General features: G+C 43.8%; 3 protein-coding genes across 4 annotated transcripts; 1 reads left to right on the top strand and 2 right to left on the bottom strand.

Annotated features, from left to right (window-relative positions):
* Positions 1-1,034: 1,034 nt before the first annotated feature.
* On the bottom strand, positions 1,035-6,492 carry LOC105211181 (hormone-sensitive lipase). Of its 2 annotated transcripts, XM_011182517.3 has the most exons (7): positions 6,121-6,492; positions 5,602-5,753; positions 3,149-4,306; positions 2,252-3,086; positions 1,517-2,191; positions 1,279-1,404; positions 1,035-1,213 (listed from the first exon to the last, which is right to left on the bottom strand). In XM_011182517.3, exons 3-7 carry the CDS (start codon positions 4,270-4,272, stop codon positions 1,103-1,105), a joined length of 2,871 nt encoding a protein of 956 aa, XP_011180819.2. In that variant the 5' UTR covers positions 4,273-4,306; positions 5,602-5,753; positions 6,121-6,492; the 3' UTR covers positions 1,035-1,102. The 2 variants fall into 2 exon arrangements, with proteins under 2 accessions (XP_011180819.2, XP_054088749.1); XM_054232774.1 differs by lacking the exons at positions 5,602-5,753; positions 6,121-6,492 and adding an exon at positions 4,986-5,138.
* Positions 6,493-6,633: 141 nt separating this feature from the next.
* On the bottom strand, positions 6,634-9,655 carry LOC105211180 (probable ATP-dependent RNA helicase DDX27). Its single transcript, XM_011182515.3, has 6 exons — positions 9,431-9,655; positions 9,137-9,361; positions 8,479-9,084; positions 7,546-8,278; positions 6,938-7,484; positions 6,634-6,878 (listed from the first exon to the last, which is right to left on the bottom strand). The coding sequence occupies exons 1-6, from the start codon at positions 9,521-9,523 to the stop codon at positions 6,728-6,730; spliced, it is 2,355 nt and encodes a 784-aa protein (XP_011180817.2). The 5' UTR covers positions 9,524-9,655; the 3' UTR covers positions 6,634-6,727.
* Positions 9,656-9,730: 75 nt separating this feature from the next.
* LOC105211174 (small subunit processome component 20 homolog) lies at positions 9,731-18,776 on the top strand. The gene is made up of 5 exons (XM_011182508.3): positions 9,731-9,931; positions 9,993-12,558; positions 12,616-17,390; positions 17,459-18,172; positions 18,233-18,776. Exons 1-5 carry the CDS (start codon positions 9,887-9,889, stop codon positions 18,665-18,667), a joined length of 8,535 nt encoding a protein of 2,844 aa, XP_011180810.2. The 5' UTR covers positions 9,731-9,886; the 3' UTR covers positions 18,668-18,776.
* The last annotated feature ends 17 nt before the right edge of the window (positions 18,777-18,793 follow it).

Below are 18,793 nucleotides of genomic sequence, written 5' to 3'. Positions count from 1 at the left end.
AATAAAAAATAATTTATTAAAATAAAATATAATTTTTTGAATTCACTTATAATTTAAGCAAAAATACAAACTACCTTAAAAGTGCCAAATTTATTTTGAAAAATAATAATAATAATCTCACAAAAGTGCAATTTGTGCATTTAAAGCATTAAATATGCTACTACAAATAATAAAAAAGATACTTTACATATGCTTGCAATTCAAAATTGATGCAAATTATAAAATACATTTTTTTTAGACATTTCATATAAATATAGTTTTAAATCAATTTCTAGTCTCAAAACAAGTAACTAGAAAGTTTTTGAGCTGCAGAAAATACTGTTTGTTTAACATACATTTTTATATTTAGGCGCAAAAAGCGTACATTTTGTATGATTCAACTAGAAAAATGTTAAAAATATTAAAAATATTAAGTAAAATTATATTTTTTTGTTTTAAGTTGAAAATTAAAAATTAATTGAAATATTTTTCTATAATAGTTAATGCTTCTTAGTATATATTTTTATACTTGGTCTGCTTAAATAAATGAAATAATAAATAAAAAGTGCAAATAATAAATACAAGCGTCTATGCTTCTCTTCTAAGCGAGCTGCTAGCCTCGCTTAATTGTTAAATAAAATTCGAGTAGAGTAAAAAAACAAGTTTAAGATTAGTATAACACAACAAATTAGATTAGATGGTATTACAAAGAATAAAAATTTTAACTAAACCAAAAAATATAAATTAAGCTAAAATAAATTAGACACTTAACCTATCACAAACTGCATTTGCTGCGATAACACAATTGCTTCTGTTTTCGAAGATTTTACAATATTTTGTTGTTGGTATTAAAACTGGGTTTTGCATTTCAGCTTTAGCTGGGACTTATTGCATATGACTAATATTTTAAATATTGCGCATGCGCGTCTCATATGAATACAATGCGTCTCATATGAATACTCATACTAATACTCACTCTATTATATTGTATACCCTGCTATTAGTATATTTATTAAATAAAGGATAAATCCTTATTTACGTTGCTTTATGCTGTCTTAATAATTTATAAAGTACTTCATTGTGTATATATCGTAAAAATATTATGAAACTCGCTAAACATTAATTATTTACTGTCTGTGGCATGACCATTTAATGGCACATCTGCCGGAATCGACAGCAGTTCTTTAAGGCTTGCAATGCAATGCTTGGAGCCGTCACGCGCCTCGCTCGAATACTATAAAGGAAAAATAAAATTAAGTTTTTCAAATAGTAACAAGCAAAAAACTCACAGAAACTCACCATAGTAAAGTTGAGAAAACCGTGTGGCAGACCCTTCAATATCTCCAATGTCACCGGACGACCCAATTTCTTTAGCTTGCGCGCAAACATGACACAGTCATCGAGACAGGGATCCATATCGAGCGTCTTTCGAGTTAAAATAAATGAAAATTATTAATTTTTAGTATTCCCCACTCCTTCCAATGAGCATGTAAACATAACCCAACTTTTTTTAAGTAATTTTACTCAACAAACTCACCAAAATCTTTGTGGTTGGCAACTGCTTGAGCCATTCATCGCTTGCCCAATAGGGCGATAGGAATGGATCTTTTGGCACTTGAAAGGCAAACTCTAAGCTGGGGCTACGCGCGATCAACGCGTCCATGTTGCGCAAATCTTTTATGCGCTCGCCATGCACCGCATCGCCGCGTATCTCAGTCGATTTGGTGTAACGATCGAAGGTCGTTGTAAGCGCATTGAAGGCATTGTTGAAACGTCCATGCAGCGTTTCAAAGGCAATCACTTCTTTGCCCGTATCAATGATGATATTCTCTTCGGATGCTGTGCGCGCTATTGTTGGCGCCAGGCAATTTGGGTATGTTGTGCCATTGATCACTTTGTAACCATTCACTTTCTGCTCTGTGGCCTCTTGCGTATTTGTATCGATGAGATATTGGTCCAAAAAGCGATCTATATACTGCTCAGAGTCCGAATCTTTTTGCGGCTCGGCTGTAAGTTGTATGGGATAGTGCACGATGGGCTGTGAATCGTCTTCGAAAGAAACGCAAAGACTGTTGTCCTCTTCGGCCGATGGTAAATCGGTACGTTCAACCGTCTGACTATGATACGAGGCGCTCGCAAACGTATCACTGCTCTCTTCTGTATCAGCATCTGCCTCCATAGCATTCACATCCAAGGCGGTGCCGTCTTTCAACTAGAAAGAAAATATTATTTTTAGATCCATGTTTATAGTACAAATGCTAAGCCTGCTCACCATCTGTTCCCACTTGGAGTTCTCCGCCACCGACGATAACGGGCTCTTCGCTGCCGATGTGCGTCTACTGGACGCCGCACTATATTCCTTTTCCATTTGCAAAGTGAAATGCCGCTCATGTGACGGCGTTGCATTGCGTATGTCGGACATTTCGGCCACATGCTTTGCATTCTCCGCCATCTGCTCGCGTTCGGGCGAGGCGTAAGCGCGCAAGCAACGCATCATAAAACCGAAAGGCAACAACGGATCCATGAGGCACAATAGACGCGCCGGACTAGGCACGAAGCTAATTAAGATCGGACAGTAGGCCAAGAACAGACCGTCCGGTATACGCACACCCTGCTCAATGCACTTCAGTGCCACACCAATGCAAAGATTTGCACCCGCCGAATCGCCGGCCAGCACAATGCGCTCAGCCATCGTGCCTAAATGCTCGGCATTGCGCAACATCCAACAGTAAGCGTAAAATACTTCCTCGAGTGCGCGTGGAAAGGGCGCCTCCGGTGCGAGACTGTAATCCACCGAAATGATCGGCACGTCGAGCGCCGCAGCCCAATCGCGCAGATAGAGCTCGTGTGATTTCGATGATTGTGCCACAAAACCGCCACCATGGCAATGGAACAGCACGCTGCGACTGCGCGCCGGTAGTCGACGCCAACTGCGTGCGAACACACCCTCACCGATCATGCCCTCGCGACGCGTATAACTCAGCAAGCGCACCCGTACCGAATTGCCGGGCCCAATGTGTGCGCTTGGCAATGGTATATCAACCAGTTCGGCATTGTCATTTTGATTCACATCGGTTGCAGTACGTAGTTTTTGTGACTTGTTGGCACTGCAATGGAAAATACCGTTATATAATTAGGATAATTGTTCTAAAACCAAAAAGTAACTCACCGCGGCAACTGCAACGGCTCTGATGGTATTTCAATCACACGATTCACCTTCACCGAACTGCCGACAATAGTCGGTATGGTATGCATCATCTCCGATTCGGCGAGAAACCAAAATGCCTTGCAAAAATCGATTTTCGCATTCTGTGAAATATTCACGATGCGTCGCGCGCATTGTTCGGGATTCAGAAAGTATTTGCTGCCCGTCCACAGACCACGCGTCGTCTTCGTTATTTTACCTTCGGTTTCAGCATAGAACACCTCCGAGAAGCTCGCCATGCCAATTGAAATGAAACGCAGCACGCCGCGTATAGAATTGTCATATTGAAAACCAAGGCAACGCCCGTAGAAGGCATACTGGTTGATCGTATCGCCCAGTTCGAACAACTCCTCCGCCGAGTGATGCCCATTGGCGAACAAATCGCCCGAATCGCATGACCATTCGTGCATGATAAGCAAATAATGCAGGCAGGTGCACAACGAGGAGAGCAGCTGCGAGCACGACTCCACCTCTTTCATATAATATTTCTTGCGAAAGAACATGGTGGCACGCGTTGCATGCAGATTCTTGCAAATATTCTGTCCATATGTGATAGCTGCATTTGTCACAGCTATAAAGCTGCGATAGCCATTACCCGGTGTGTGTTCGTCGAAGTCGTATTTATAGGCGAACGCGTCTATTTGCAGCACAAGCTTATTCGCTAAACGTATAAAGTCCTGCCATGCAACAAATGCGCCATACAGCCGCTGTCCCTTCTCCGAGTGATCCTCTCTGAAGTGATTGGCATGCTCCGCGCACTGCTCAAGCAATTGTGCGTACAAGGGCTGCAGAACGGGCTCTGTTGCATCCTCCTCATGCTCACTGGGTAAGGATTCGGCCATCGGTTGATCGTCGTGTTGCGACGCGTTATATTCGGCAGATGAGGCTGTTGAGGCGGCTGACGAGGAGGCCAACGAATTGGGTGTGGGTGGTGGCGAAGGTGGTGTTTTGAACGATTGCGTATTCTCACGCTTAGGTGGCTGCTCGCTTACGCTTGAACTAAGCTTGTCAACTTGCGATTTCCCACTGTCGCTTGCAATCGTTTCATTGCCTAATGTGACCCCAGCGGTCGGCTCATTACACTCCATACTTATATATTGGCGCTTTGCCACGTAAGGGGCGCTACAAAAAACAATATATATGAATTCAAATTGGTTATTAATGGTTATAAGCTATATATAGAATACATATATATGCAGAATAATGATACATATAGAATAATGAATCAGTTAGCAATACTTTATTTATACTATTTATTGTAAATTATTGTTGTTTTTTTGCTTGTTTCAGTGGCTTACAAGTGAATTAGTTATTCATGAATAATTATACGGTGCAAGGGTCAGTTAAAAAAAAAAAAAATTTGTATGTAATTTGTAAACATTTATTATAATTTCGCGATTTACGTAACGGTATTGATATTATTATTTAAACATACATATGTACGTATTAAAGTTCAGTTAATAATTTTAACAAGCCAACAACTGAAGGGAGAAACTCATTGATTGCAATATTCCGGAATAATTTACACTTTTCAAGGTTTTTTAGCACATTACTGTTAACACTTTCTTTAGAAAAAAATATAAATATTGCAATATACACTTTCAGCTAAGCTAGGGTAAAATATAAGTCAAATAACTTTATGAACTCAATTTTAGCATCTAAACAATATAAATACAAATAAATAGTAAACAAAAAATAATATTTTTTTTATTAAAACATTTATGAAAGTATTTTTTTTTTTATTAAAATATTTATGAAAATAAACATTTTTTTTAAGAAAAATTAGTTACTTATTTCATACATTTTAACACTCCCGGAAAGTAAGCTGATTATTTCAAACAATTTCTTATAAACTTTCTGACTGAGATCATTACGCTGTTCCAAGCTGTTTTTTAATAAATAAATTCCTTTTATTTTGAATAAAAAATTTTACTTGCAATTGTTGGTATTGCGAAGAAACTAACATCACTGCGGCTATTCTCTAACTATTTGTGACAATTTCTATTGCATATAATCTAATCTAATTCAAGAAAAATGAAATACAAACTCTTATTCATAGCATGCAAGTATGATTTCTGAAACGCTTAACTAAATCAATAGACACTTCATTAACATTAGCTTATCAATGCTTTCTTAATTTTAAATAAGTAAGCTAAAGGGTATCAAGAGCAGCGTGGGAATAATGTTACCGCGTCTAGTGATAAGCGCACAATAAAAAGCAAAAATATTGATAAGCAAGCGTGCCCAGCTGCAAATTGATAAGAGCAATTCGCAATCCAAAAACCAAAAGCAATAAAAACACGTGCCGGCGAAATTATATTTATATTTATAACGGTATTTTTTCTGGAATAACTTTATCTAAAGGTTCGATGTAGCAAACTTATTGTTGCACAGTGTTGTATATGATATTATCTTACCTGTTTTATACACCTGCTTATCCGCGCTGTTACTACCACCAACCCCACGCTCGTCTTGCCAACGCTCCGCTAAGTATCGCCGACAACTGTGTTTTTATTTTATATTTATATTTCTTTCCACTTGGTTTATTTTTAAATGCGACAGGTCAACGCTGTTGAAATCAAAAATTAAACAAATTTAATAATAATAACGAGTATAAGAATTGAATTACAAATGCATATTGGAAATTTCCACTACAGAATATACTAATCACTTGACACGCAACTAGCGGATTAAACTTTCACTTTTTTTCTCAAATTTTCTACTGATACCATAAAAGTTGAATTGAAGACCATAAAATAAAATATATATGCATATATGTATGATACGGAAAAGTTGGAAAACTTGCGGAAACGCCCCGCATGCAGCACACAAGCTGGCACTTATTTCAAGAAAAAGTAGTTTCTTAGTCACACAATTTCTTTGGATCACATAAATATTTACATTTTTTTATTTATGCTTCTTATGCTGATACATACATAGTTAATGCTCACGTCACACTCCGTCGGTTGATCAAAGTTCAGCCAAACAATTTTGTTTTTGTCTTCGCAATATTTTACTATCTTTCTACACTAAACAATGTGCAAGCGCACACACTATCTTTCACTATTTTTTGTTCACTTAAAATTTCTATGCTCAGATAATTTTGTATGCGGAAGTAGAACCACTGCGAAAATTAATTGAATTCCTTCCGCCTGGCTAATTAATTGCTGCACAAACCAATTGATGAACCAAAATTATTTGACTTATGCGTTGTTGTTTTGATTTTTTGTTGTACAATTGAAAATTCGTAGAATGAGGTAATCGAGGAAAACGTCAACAAACGAGTTTTGCTGACAGCTGTTTGGGAATTTTGTAAAACAGACGATGTTGCCAGATGTAGGAAGATCAATAAATTGTGATCAATAGGAATTTTTAAACTACATCTACAGTGTCACTAAATGCATAAAGCAATCAGAAAATAATTTTTCGAAAATGATAACAATAACAAATAATGTTTTCTTATAAAGCCGAAGTAATCTTTACTTTATTTACAAGATAGAAAAATAAAAGTTCTACATAGGAATATGTATAACATCAACTAAATTATTTCTTATTCTTTTTTGTAAAACGTGGGCCACCAAAGTTCTTGCCTTTGTTGAATTTATTTTTACCAGCTTTGTTGGCAATTTTCACACCGCTCGTCTTCTTCTTTTTCGCGATTTGCGTGAGTTTCTTGTGACGATTGGCCTCCGATCTAAAATTTAAACAAAAAATGTTAAAAATCGGCAGAAGTAATTTTGGTAAAAATCATACCTCAAACGCAACGCTCCACTTCGGCTCACATCTGTCAAGTCGTTGGTGAATGCCGACTGACCACGGCGTTTAGTCGGTTTTAGTTTGCTGTAGTCGCTTACATGCTTCCGAACTTGTTCATCAGCCACTGCGCTTAGTTTACCAGGACGTTTCTTCAGCTTGGACATCTTAGCACGTACCAAAGACGCCTTTTCAATTTCCTTTATAACACGTTCCTTTGCCAATTGCTCTGGTGATTTTTTCTTCGGTTCTTCCTTCTTCTTCTTTTTAGCTTTCAGATCTTTTACCGGTGGGCCATCTTCACCTTCACCACCATATTCAGGTCGTTTGCGTTTGCCGGCGCCTTTCTTGTCACTGCCAGTAGCTTTTGGATTTTCTTCAGGTGTTGTTAGTGCTAGACGCGCCTTTTCATCTTCGCGCTGCTTGCGGGTTTGGAACCAAGAGCGTTGCTCTGCTTGGGTGCCTTGCAATTTACGTTCTGTTTTCGAAAGCTGTTGCTCCATCTTGGCCAACTGGCGTTCCGCTTGCTCTTCGTCCAAAATGTGTTCTGGAAATATGAAATAAGTAATGTTGAATGTGCATGAAGAAAATATTTAATTTCGACTTACGTATTTCCGGTTCGAGTGCGATCAGTTTCTTGCGATATTTTTCAATAATTTCCGGCGGTATAATACGATTCTTCACAGAGTTCTCAGCATTCTTAATAATGTCCTTAACAATTTTGCGTTCTTTCTCACCAGCCAGTGATACCGAAATACCTGCACGCCCGGCACGCGCCGTACGACCGACACGATGAATATAGTGCTCGGTTGTAATAGGCATAACAAAATTAATAACCGTTTTTACGCCCACAATATCCAAACCACGAGCTGCCACGTCTGTCGCTATGAGTACATCTATTTGCTCTTCCTTAAATTTCTTTAAAGACTCCAGACGTTGTTGTTGCGTGAGGTTACCATGCAATTCGCCAGCACGTATGCCTAATAAGCCCAGTAAAATGTGAAGACGATGTGCTTGCTTTTTCGTTTGAACAAACACCATGCAATGATCGTGGAATGTACGACAAATCAAACTGGATAGTATGGGTTCACGATCACCCTCTTTATCCTCACGTATACGTATGAATTCCTGACGAAGATTGAAGGCAACTTGTTGATTGTTATTGACGAATACTTTGACTGGCTTGCTGAGCGACACAGCAGCCAAGTCTTTGACTTGTTCACTCATTGTGGCCGAGAACAACATAGTCTGGCGTGTCTTGGCGCAAGAGTTTATAATTTCTTTCATCTGTTCGGCGAAATATTCATCCAACATACGATCTGCTTCGTCCAAAATGAGCACCTATGAAAAATTTAAAATTAATAATACTTTCTTTGCAGAACATTTTGCAAAATAATTTTAAAAAATATCAGGTCACGCTTCCTACGAATCGTAACAAAAATAGTTCCACCAACACAGCCAAAAGCTGTTTCAGAGCGCAAGGACAAAATTCATCAAGTAAGAAATAAAGATTTTATTACGAAGACTCGCTTTTCACTCACCTCAATAGAATCCAAGCTAAAACTAGGCGTATTCTTAATGTGATCGATGAGACGACCTGGTGTTGCTATAACAACATCAGGGTTCTGTCGCAAAACCAATTCTTGTGCTTTCACATCTAAACCACCAATCGCCAAACCAACATCAATCGTTGTAAATTGACACAATTGTTTTGTCACCTGATACACCTGTGCGCCCAACTCACGCGTCGGCACCAACACAAGTACGCGCGTTATGGTTTTGTTATTCATTGGTCTGTATAAAAGACGCTCTAATGTTGGCAACATGTAGGCCGCTGTTTTACCGGTACCGGTGGCTGCACAACCACAAATATCGCGACCCAATAAAGCGATTGGGATAGTTGAAGACTGTATAGGCGTGGGATATATGTAGCCCAATACGCCGATAGCACGCATAAGCGGACGTGACAGATTCATCTGGTAGAACGATGTAATAGTTTCGTTGCTTTCGATGGCTTCATCAAATTGCATTTTTTCGCCTTCCTCCTCTTCCTCATCTGAGTTGTCATTCTTCTTTTTCTTCTTAATTAATTTCTTCTCGCGTAGACGCAGATTATCGTGCTTCAGCTCGTCATCTGAGAGTGGGATCTAAAATCGATAAAATTAGAATATATCTATATTTGTTTGTCCCGCAACTTACCTCATCATCGTCACCACTATCGTGAACTTCTGTGGGTTTGCCTTCAGATTCACGTTTTTTGAGACGCTCGGCAATTTTGTCATCTGTCTTGGTGCGTGCCTTACGCTTCACATATTTCATGAGATCGTCCCATGTATCTTGGTTGTATTCTTTTACAGACGATACAAATTGAAAACCTTTTTCAAATTCAGCTTCTTTCTTGCGGCGTATTTTTGTGGGTTGATACTGAGGAAGAAAATAGTTTTTTAAGTAGTATATTAACGACGTAGCACACTATATTTTTGAGCCGCTTACCTCCACTTCAGCATCAGAGTCTTCTGAGAAATTTTCTACCTCTGCATCATCTTCAATAGTTGCTATCAAGTCTAGATTCTTCGTGGCACCCATTTCTGCCAACTAAATATATATTTACTAACAAATTCCCTCAAAACTATAGTTTTAATTTATTTTACAAATTTTACACAACCTTCCACACCGATTCTTCAGCCAAACGAAACACACGTGTGAGACAGCTGTTTATTTTTGTATGAAAATAGCACTGAACATGCGCCACGTTGTCAACAAAACCACACTGAACACACGGCAACCGCAACATGTGCGAGAACTGTCAGATTTAATTTTTCCTTCTGCCTGCATTGGCTCATTTAAAAATGTGTTAAAGTGTTTCTCCGCTGTTTTAAACAAGAAAATACAAAGTGCTATTGAAAATATAAAGCGCCTCAGTTGAATACATGTAAAAACAAAATAATTATGGCGGAAACATTGCATAAAACAAAAAACACCAACACTTTTCGGGTAAGTACTTGCCAAGTAAATACCAACAACCTGCATACTAAATTCGTGCACTTGTTTTCAGTACAAATCCTTTGCGGATCGTGTTAATGAGATTGATATACGCCGATTGGCATTATACCGCATTGGTCATGAAAACGAAGAACTGCCAGAGGAAGAAAATGAAACCAGCTTTCATCAAACGCTGAAGAAATGGATAGTGTTAAACCTAACAGATGAGTTCGGGCAATTCAGCCGCAGATGTCTGAAGGTGGTAACATTGCCACAACTGGTGCATAAAAAAGACTTTGTGATAGATCTCCTACTGGAGCGTCTCTCGACGGCCACTACGTTATCACTACAGCCCTTGTTGGAATTATTGTACGTGTTAGCGCGCGATTTGCGTGAGGATTTCTACCCATACTTCCAGCGCGTACTCGATCGTCTAATTTGTCTGCTGAATACGCAAGATGCAGAACAGCTAGAATGGACACTCGTTTGTTTGGCTTACTTATTCAAGGCGCTAAAACCATACTTGAAGAAAAACATTGGTGTGGTGTTTCATGCCATTTTACCGCTACTTGACGAACAGCGTTACGAAGAACATGTAACCAACTTTGCCGTGGAGTGTTTCTCCTTTATAGCACGTGATGTGCGGGATTATCGAAAATTCCTCGACTTCGTTTTGGACACAGTAGCGCGCGAGCAGGTGGACAGCATAGCGGGATGTGGCCGTTTACTCTTTGAAATTGTGCGTGGTGTGAAAGGACAATTCCATTCGGTGGCGGGCGATTTTCTGCAGTTTATTTTTGAATGTCTCGTTGACGAACAACGCGCCAAGTCCAAAGACAAACTGCAACTGCTCTGTGAAATTGTGCAGCAGGCGGTGCAAGAGTTACTCAACTTTTTGTTGCCACAAAACATGCCGCTCTATTGGAATAAACTCTGCATTGTAACGCAAAACACAATGTTAGCTGGTGTGGGCGCTTCGGAACGCTTAGTATACATACTACCGTTATTCACACTAGCGGCCGAGCACCGCAATGGTAAGCACCTGTGCGAATTGGATGTAGTGGTGCCGACTATACTCAAGACACTAGACTACTGCGGTCAAGAGCCAGCTAAAGGGAAGGTAGAAGATGCGCTACATTTGCTTGTGGAATTGGTTAGCAAAGTGTTATTGGCAAATAACGTACACTTGACACAATTAGATACCAGTCGTTTAATGAAGAAAGCGTTAAGCGTGCGTCAGCGCGATATCTATGCGCAATTTGTGTTACTCGTCGGTGCGCATGCGCAGTTCGAACTACTAGTGCTGCCTTCTGTCGTTGCCAACTTTGAGGAACACTTTGATGAGCCCGCATTTGAGTTGCTGGCACGCGTTGTGCTGCATAAGCGCTCATTGGCAGGCAATGCTTTCGAACTGGAGTCCTGGCAACCCTATATTTTACACATAAAACAACAAAACACGCTTGAAAAGCTAAAACAAAAAATAAAAACGCTACAATTTACTAAAAATGAATTATTGGAGGAAAGTAATGTTTTGCGCGAACAAATCTTATTGCTAATTTTAGCGCCACATATTGCGGGCTTGGAAAAGGCGCCACTTGAGGCAAAGTTAAACACCATTTTGACGCAAATTTTAGACAGCTTGCATGAAGGTAATAACTTAGCGCAAAAATTGGCACTATACTCACTCGTGCTCGAGACGCACATACATCTCAAATTTGAGTGCGCAACGGATTTTGTGCAACGTGCCATAGAAGCGCTGCTACCGCATGCAACAACTAACCTACAAGCTTTAGGCGCGCTAGATCAATTGCTAAGTGCAGCACCGAAATTCGCCGACGCAGAAATCCAACGCATAGCGGAACTTCTGGTGCCACTACTCAGTTCACATGCGCATGATGTGCGTCTGCTTGCGGCGCATTGTCTACAAACGCTGCATACGCAAACAAAGCAAGCGCATCCCTACAAGATATTATATGCCGCCGAATGCATCGAACCCAATGTGCATAATTATCGTGAGCAACTGTTGCAACTGCAACAACTCGAGACGGCCGGCGAACTCTACCGCGCCATCGATAAGCAGGAGTCACAGCGCGATATCTACAAGCGGCACATACTGCGCTTTCTGCTCGGCATGTTGTATCACAACTTCAAGTTTGTCTGGGAGCCAGTGCAAAAATTAATCGAATCATACGCGCAAGTGATGAGCGTCGCAGACTTTTGGACGATTTACCACCAGCTGCTGCAGCAGACCGCTGAAAGTATAGACTACACTGTAACTGCCGCGCAGGACACCACCACCGCGGCCACTGTAGAAAATGTGGCTTGTTGGCACAGCGCAATCTTAAATGAGTTGCTACCCGCGGTACAACTACCCAAACAAACACAACAACAATTGTTAAATTACCGCAATCTGTTGTGGATGCGTCTGCCGCAATTTGGACAAATGGCGCAGCAAAAGAATCGCGATCTCGTCGGTCTCTTTCTGCAATTCGTTAATGAAGAATATCGCGCACGCTTGGAAAGACGCGAACTCACTTGGGATCTTACGCAGCAGGCGGCGGCTCAAGCGCAGGAACAACTCGCGGAGGCAGAGAATATTGATAGCGATGCGGAGGAGGAGGAGGACGACAAGCAAACAGGTGAGTTACTATAGTCTAACTTGGTATAATATAATAATAAATCGCTTACTTTCACAGCACACCCACGCAAAACTGCACGTCGCGGCAAACAACGCAAGGAGCAACAAGGTTTCATCGCCAAAAGCATACTACAGACGCTACAAAGCAAACTGGGCGTATTTGCCGCACAAACGAATCCACGTTCCATTTATCGCGAACCTGAATTGTATGCGCTCTACATGGATCTGCTGGCTGGTCCGAACGCGCAGCTGCAACGCGCGGCGCTCGACTGCATACTCAGGTACAAATCGAAATCCTTGACGCCACACAAGGAACACCTCTACGCGCTAGTCGATGAGCTGAAATTCAAGGAGGAATTAGTGAACTTCAAATTAGATGAAGCGGTCAGCGCGGAACAGCGGCCAGAGCTCATGAAAATACTCTTGCGCATACTGTATGGCAAAATGATCACTAAAGGCACGCAGCGCGCGTTGAGCGCACAGGCGCGCAAATCTTTGATTCTACGCTTTCTGGGTCAATGTACCACAGAGGAGATTTTGTGGTTTCTGGAGATGGCTTTTGGCAAATATGCCAAGTACACCGAAGCTGCTTTGTCGCTGGAGCAGATACCAGCGCTAGTGTTGGCCGATTTCGATATACACGCGGCGTGGTCACCGAAGAAACTGCAAAGCATCGTAAATCTGCTTGAGCTGATACGCAAAGAGTTCGGTGGTCTAATGAAGCGCGACTTCCATATTTACATGCTAAAACTGCTGACATTCGTGGGAAGTGCTTGCAATGCCGTTCTGCAGTTGCCCGCCGACCAATTGGCGCTCATACATCCGAAGATGAGTGTGGTCTACAAGAATGTGCGCAACGCCGCGTTGCTGAGTTTGGTGAATTTCTTCGCGCACATCGACGAATTCGAGTGGGAGACAATGCAGGTGCGCTGCTTGACTGAAGTCTATGTTTGGCCAGTTGTCGAAAAGCTGCCGCAAGATGCAATACACACGCCGACGCCGCTGCTGCGTCTGCTCTTACAGTGGGGTGAGAAGCCGCTGCACTTCAACTACTTAGCGCAGAGACGCGCCGATGCTTTAGCTACGCAAGAGACACCGATAATCTTCCACTATGTGGTAGCGCTGTTGCTGAATGAGAAAGCGAAGCCCGCGGTACGACGCCCGATCATGGCGCTCGTCGAGCGTCTGTTGGAGGAAAAATCGAAAGGCGAACAACTGGAAGTCAATGGCTTGCATATTGTGAAACCTTATATACCTGAACTGTTGAAACGCCTGCGCATGAACTTTAGCACGCGCGCCGCCAAGCAAGCAATTGACAAGCGCGATCTCAATATACTTTCGCTGCTGACGGCGCATGTTGAGGACGCGGCGACATGTGACAGCTTATTGCAACTTTTGCTGCCCATACTTATTGCGAAGTCGCAGCGCAACGCCAGTGAAGAAGTAGTCACGCAAGTTATCACGACACTCGCAAATCTCATCAAGCAGCTCGACGCGCCGGAGAGCTACTTAAGGAAACTAGCACCGCTCTTCGAGCAGACGCAAGAGGTAAACGCGCGTAAATTGTTGTGTCAGCTGGTCACGGACATTGCACGCAAGCGCCATAAGCAGGCTACACAGAGCAATGACGTGGCGCTCACCGCACTGGCGACGCGCTTACAACGCACAGCGCGCCTCACCAACATGCTGAACGCCTGGGACAAACGTTGGGTGGAGCAACCAGATTACGACAAGCGCTTGGATGCGCTTAAAGAAATCGCGCAGCTCTTGGATGCTGTAGAAGATGGCGTTGATATAGAGCTGGGCGTGCTGGTGATTTACAACTGCGTTTACTTCATCAAATACGATAAGGACATGGGTTTGCGCGACAATGCAAGCGAACACTTGCGTCTGCTCTTACCGCGTCTTGCGCGCCGCTTTGCTGCCACGGCAGATGATAAACCCAATTTGGACTATTTAGTTGGCGACGTGGCCATTAATTTGCTCAGACGCTTAGTGCGCGACAACAACGATAATGTACGCTACGAGGGCATACGCTTACTGGGCGAGTTGGCGCGTCAGGCGCCCACAACGCATGCGGTCTTGCAAGATCTGTCGCCGCTGGGCGATCAACAAGACGCTGAGGTGGATTTCTTTGAGAATCTTACACACTTGCAAACACATCGTCATGGACGCGCACTGCTGAAATTCTGCGCGCACGCGCAAACGATAACGCGTCGTCTATGCACGCGCACGCTGACAGAGTTTGTGCTGCCGCTAGCCACGCGCTACTTGCTGCAGGAGAAGCACGCTGGTAAGCATACGCTTATAGATGCCGCCATCGATACAGTGGGCGTTGTGTGTCAACTGCTGCCCTGGCAGCAGTATCACGCGCTGCTGCGCTACTACCTCACCAAATTGCGCAGCACACAGGAGCATCAGCGCCAATGCGTGCGCATTGTGGTGCGCATACTCGACGCGTTCCACTTTGATCTGACCCAAGCGCAAGCCGATGCGCAAGCGCTGCAACAGCTACGCACAAAGTTGAGCAGCGAAGAAGTGGCGGAGCAAGCGGAGGAGCAGAACCAAAGCGCTGAAAAAACAGAAGAAGCTAAACAGACAATAGACGATGAAGATGCTGATGAAAAGGAAGGCGAAGTCGATGAGGGGGACGAGGACACCGCACTTGCTGCTGAATTGGCCGCCGCGGACACTGAGACCGCAACAGCGCAAGAAGATGCCACACCCGCCATTTGCGTGCTCAACGCCGCGCTGGTGCTGCCAGCTGGCGCCGCCAAACGCGTTATGCTCACAATCACCAGCATACTTATACCGACGCTCAATCGCGCCATCACCGAGCAGAGCTCCTACGACAACAAGCACAAGGTGAATCGTAAGCGCTTAAGCGCAGAGCGCGAAGAGGAGGAGATACTGCGTGTGCCGATCGCTCTTGCGCTCGTCAAGCTGATGCAGAAGTTGCCCAAGGAGCTGATGGAAGCTAGTTTACCGGGTGTCTTCATGAAAGTGTGTACCTTCTTGCGCTCGCCACTGAAGTCGGTGCGCATGCTAACGCGTGACATACTGAAGAAGATTATGCTCGCGCTTGGAGCCAGCTACCTTTCAATGCTAATGGACCACTTGCAATCGCTGTTGACGCGCGGTTTCCAAGTGCACGTGCTTGCCGTCACGGTGCACGGCGTGTTGGATGCGCTGCGCGAACAATTGAAGCCGAGTGATATTGAAAACTGTCTGCACAATTTGCTGGACGTAGCGTTGAATGATATTTTCGGTGAAATCAACGCCGAAAAGGAGAACGAGAAGATCGCCGCGCATACACCCGAAGCCAAACCGAGCGCCAAGAGCTACCTAGTATTACACATAGCGGCGCGCAATATCCAGGACACTTGCCTGCTCGATCTGCTCATGCCGTTCAAGGAGCATCTCACGCGTTCGCACTCGCGTAAAGTCACTTTGAAAATACAGGATTGCTTTGCAAAGATCGTGAGCGGTTTGGTGGAGAATGTGCACATTTCGCGCGAGAGCTTGCTCATATTCATCTACGGCACAGTTTCGGAGAGCATCACCGATCTGCTGCCGGGCACACAGAAGCGCGCGCTGAGCGAGCAGGAGAAAGAGCGCATGCGTCGTGCGCGACCCGACTGCTTCATCATACAACCGGCGCCGCGCACTCGTTCCGGCGCGGTAAACAAGCGCGTGCAGTCGAATGCGCAAGCCAATGCACATATACTCATCGAATTCGGTTTGGAATTGCTGCAGATCGTGTTGAAGCGCAAAAAGCTAGTGGAAGTGGACTATCAACCATTCTTGAACCCCTTACTACCACTGATACGCGATGCGCTGAAGAGCACACATGTGCGTGTGGTGACTTTTGCCTTGAAATGCTTCGGCGCCATTTGGAATGACGCGTACGAATTGCCGGCGCTGCAACAGCAATATCTCAGCGACGTCGTGGAGCGTATGTTCGAAATATTGAAGAACATTTCCACATTCGGCGCCATCAAGCAGGACGAGAATCTGCAGCTGGTGAAGTCAACGTACAAAGCCATTGTGGCGCTTTTGCGCAAATGCGGCGATTACGAGATGACGCCAGAGCAACTGCAACAGCTTGTGCTGTATGTGGAGCAAAACCTGTACGAAGGCGAGCATCAAGCGCTTTCCTTCTCGCTACTCAAAGCACTCATCGCGCGACGCGTTGAGGCCGAATCATTCCATCAGATAATGAAGCGCATCGGCGACATGTCGATCGTTTCGCAGTCAGACTTTGTGCGCGATGAAGCGCGCAACATACTGGTCACCTACATCATGGAATATCCACTGAAGAAACGCGTCGATCAGACCGTGAAATTCTTTACAGTACAGTTGCGCTACACGCTGCCCTCGGGTCGTCTCTCGGTCATACAATTCCTACATGCTTTGGTCAAAAAGTTCCCGCTGAAGATGCTTGCCAAACGTGCGGAATTCCTTTACATTTCACTCGGTCCGCGTCTGGTCAACGATGACGATCCGGGTTGCCGCAAAGCGATCGCCGAGTGCATCGAGCTGCTGATCACACGTTTGGAGAAAGCCGATCGTCAGCGTTTGTTCGACATGACGCTGCTGTTCTTCGAAGCGGGCAATAAAGCGTCGGTGGCAGAAATGGCGGCGTCGCTTTGCTCGCGCTTCCTGAACGCAGAGAAGCAATCATTTGCGCCGCGTCTCAAACTCGTACTACCCACAATTGTTGCGCGCCTCACAATGAACAATCCAAGTGAGGCTGGCAGATTTGTGCGTGCGCCGACCGCGCTGGGCTTTGATGTGGACGAGGAGAAACTCAAGAAACGCCGAAAATACAATGTAAGCTAAAGAGTGATATTCATTTTATAGTACAAGTGGTTCTAATAATTTATTATATTGTTCTGCAGAAAAATAAGGCCGCAGGCGGCAAACTATACGAGGAAATCGTGCTCACTGAGGAGGAAATGGCCAAAACGGCTGAGGAGCAGCAACGCGCCATCGATCACGAAATCATACAAATACAATATTGCCTGCTTAAGATGCTGGACTACTGCGCCGTGGAGCTGCTCAGCGGCAACAATGCCGAATTGAGTCACGTGATCGATGAACTGGCCTATGAATCACAGAAGTTGCTCGCGCATGAGCACGCCTGGGTGCGCTGCAATGCGGCCAAAATTATTGCGCTCATTTTGAGCAATTACGATTTTGCGTGTGTTGGCGCACAACTGGCCAGGGCACAGCAGCAGTCTGACTACACAAATGGCAATGGCGTGGACGCCAATGCAGCGAAATTCGATTTCATTTACACCAATCCCGTATACGATATTAAATCGTTGGTGTTGGATTTATGCGCCCAAGTGGTGCCGGGCGACACGCAACAGAATATGATTGACGAAATAGTTAAGATTTTCCTGTTCATTGGCAATATGCTGCGCGATGTGCCTTTCAGCGTGAAGCAGGAGAAACAGGAGGACGACGCAGCTGAGGAAAAAGAGAACACAGCATTGGCACCGAAAGAGGAGCATACGACGGCTACAAAAATCAATTTGTACTGGCTGGTGCGCAATATACGCTTTCTGATTAACCGCGAGGTGACAAAGGCGCCACATTCCACCGTTGTGGTAAGTAAATGCTATCGCAATATTAGGCAATTATAACCAGATTATTTTTCCAATACACAGCGCTCAGCACTATTCACGCTAATCGAGGGTCTGATTACATTGCTCAGTGTGGAAACACTGGAAACGCTTGCGCCACCACTGCTCGGTGCACTGGTGCGTGAGATGTCCGAGGAGGACCAGAATGTCGACAGTGACTTGCGTCAATTGGCACTGCGTGTTGGTAGTCGTTTGCGCAAGCGCATTGGCTCTGATTTGTATGATAAATTGCGCACGCGCACACAAACCACATTGATGCGTCGACGTGCGGAACGTAAGAAGGTGCTTGCACAGGAGAAGATACACGATCCAATGCGTGCGGCAAAGCGTAAAGCAGCGACGCAGGAACGCAAAAAGTCGGCGAAACGCTTGAAGGCGAATGTGATGCGCGGCAAGGCGGCAGATACGAAGCAGAAGCTGAAGAAACGCAAGCGCAAAGCAGAGGAAGAATTATTCTAAATCTTATTTAATACTAAATAAATATATATTTACTATAGGAATAAGTGTAATTGAAGTGTTTGTATAAGAATAAATACAAAGAAATACAGTTTTATTTAGAGAAAATTAACGCAAAGGTCTTTTTTA

Source organism: Zeugodacus cucurbitae, chromosome 6, assembly GCF_028554725.1.
Source record: "Zeugodacus cucurbitae isolate PBARC_wt_2022May chromosome 6, idZeuCucr1.2, whole genome shotgun sequence".
NCBI lineage: Eukaryota > Metazoa > Arthropoda > Insecta > Diptera > Tephritidae > Zeugodacus > Zeugodacus cucurbitae.
This window is presented reverse-complemented; position numbering and strand designations above follow the sequence as displayed.

Bases quoted from the DNA above. Each gene is read 5' to 3' on its own strand.
- LOC105211181 (XM_011182517.3), bottom strand. From the start codon at position 4,272: ATGGAGTGTAATGAGCCGACCGCTGGGGTCACATTAGGCAATGAAACG. The intron at 2,192-2,251 runs GTGAGCAGGCTT...TTTTCTTTCTAG, and splicing joins ACTCCAAGTGGGAACAGATG to TTGAAAGACGGCACCGCCTT. The intron at 1,214-1,278 runs GTGAGTTTCTGT...TTTCCTTTATAG, and splicing joins GTTTTCTCAACTTTACTATG to TATTCGAGCGAGGCGCGTGA.
- LOC105211180 (XM_011182515.3), bottom strand. From the start codon at position 9,523: ATGGGTGCCACGAAGAATCTAGACTTGATAGCAACTATTGAAGATGAT. The intron at 9,362-9,430 runs GTAAGCGGCTCA...TTTCTTCCTCAG, and splicing joins ACTCTGATGCTGAAGTGGAG to TATCAACCCACAAAAATACG. The intron at 9,085-9,136 runs GTAAGTTGCGGG...TATCGATTTTAG, and splicing joins ATAGTGGTGACGATGATGAG to ATCCCACTCTCAGATGACGA.
- LOC105211174 (XM_011182508.3), top strand. From the start codon at position 9,887: ATGGCGGAAACATTGCATAAAACAAAAAACACCAACACTTTTCGG. The intron at 9,932-9,992 runs GTAAGTACTTGC...ACTTGTTTTCAG, and splicing joins AAAACACCAACACTTTTCGG to TACAAATCCTTTGCGGATCG. The intron at 18,173-18,232 runs GTAAGTAAATGC...TCCAATACACAG, and splicing joins CGCCACATTCCACCGTTGTG to CGCTCAGCACTATTCACGCT.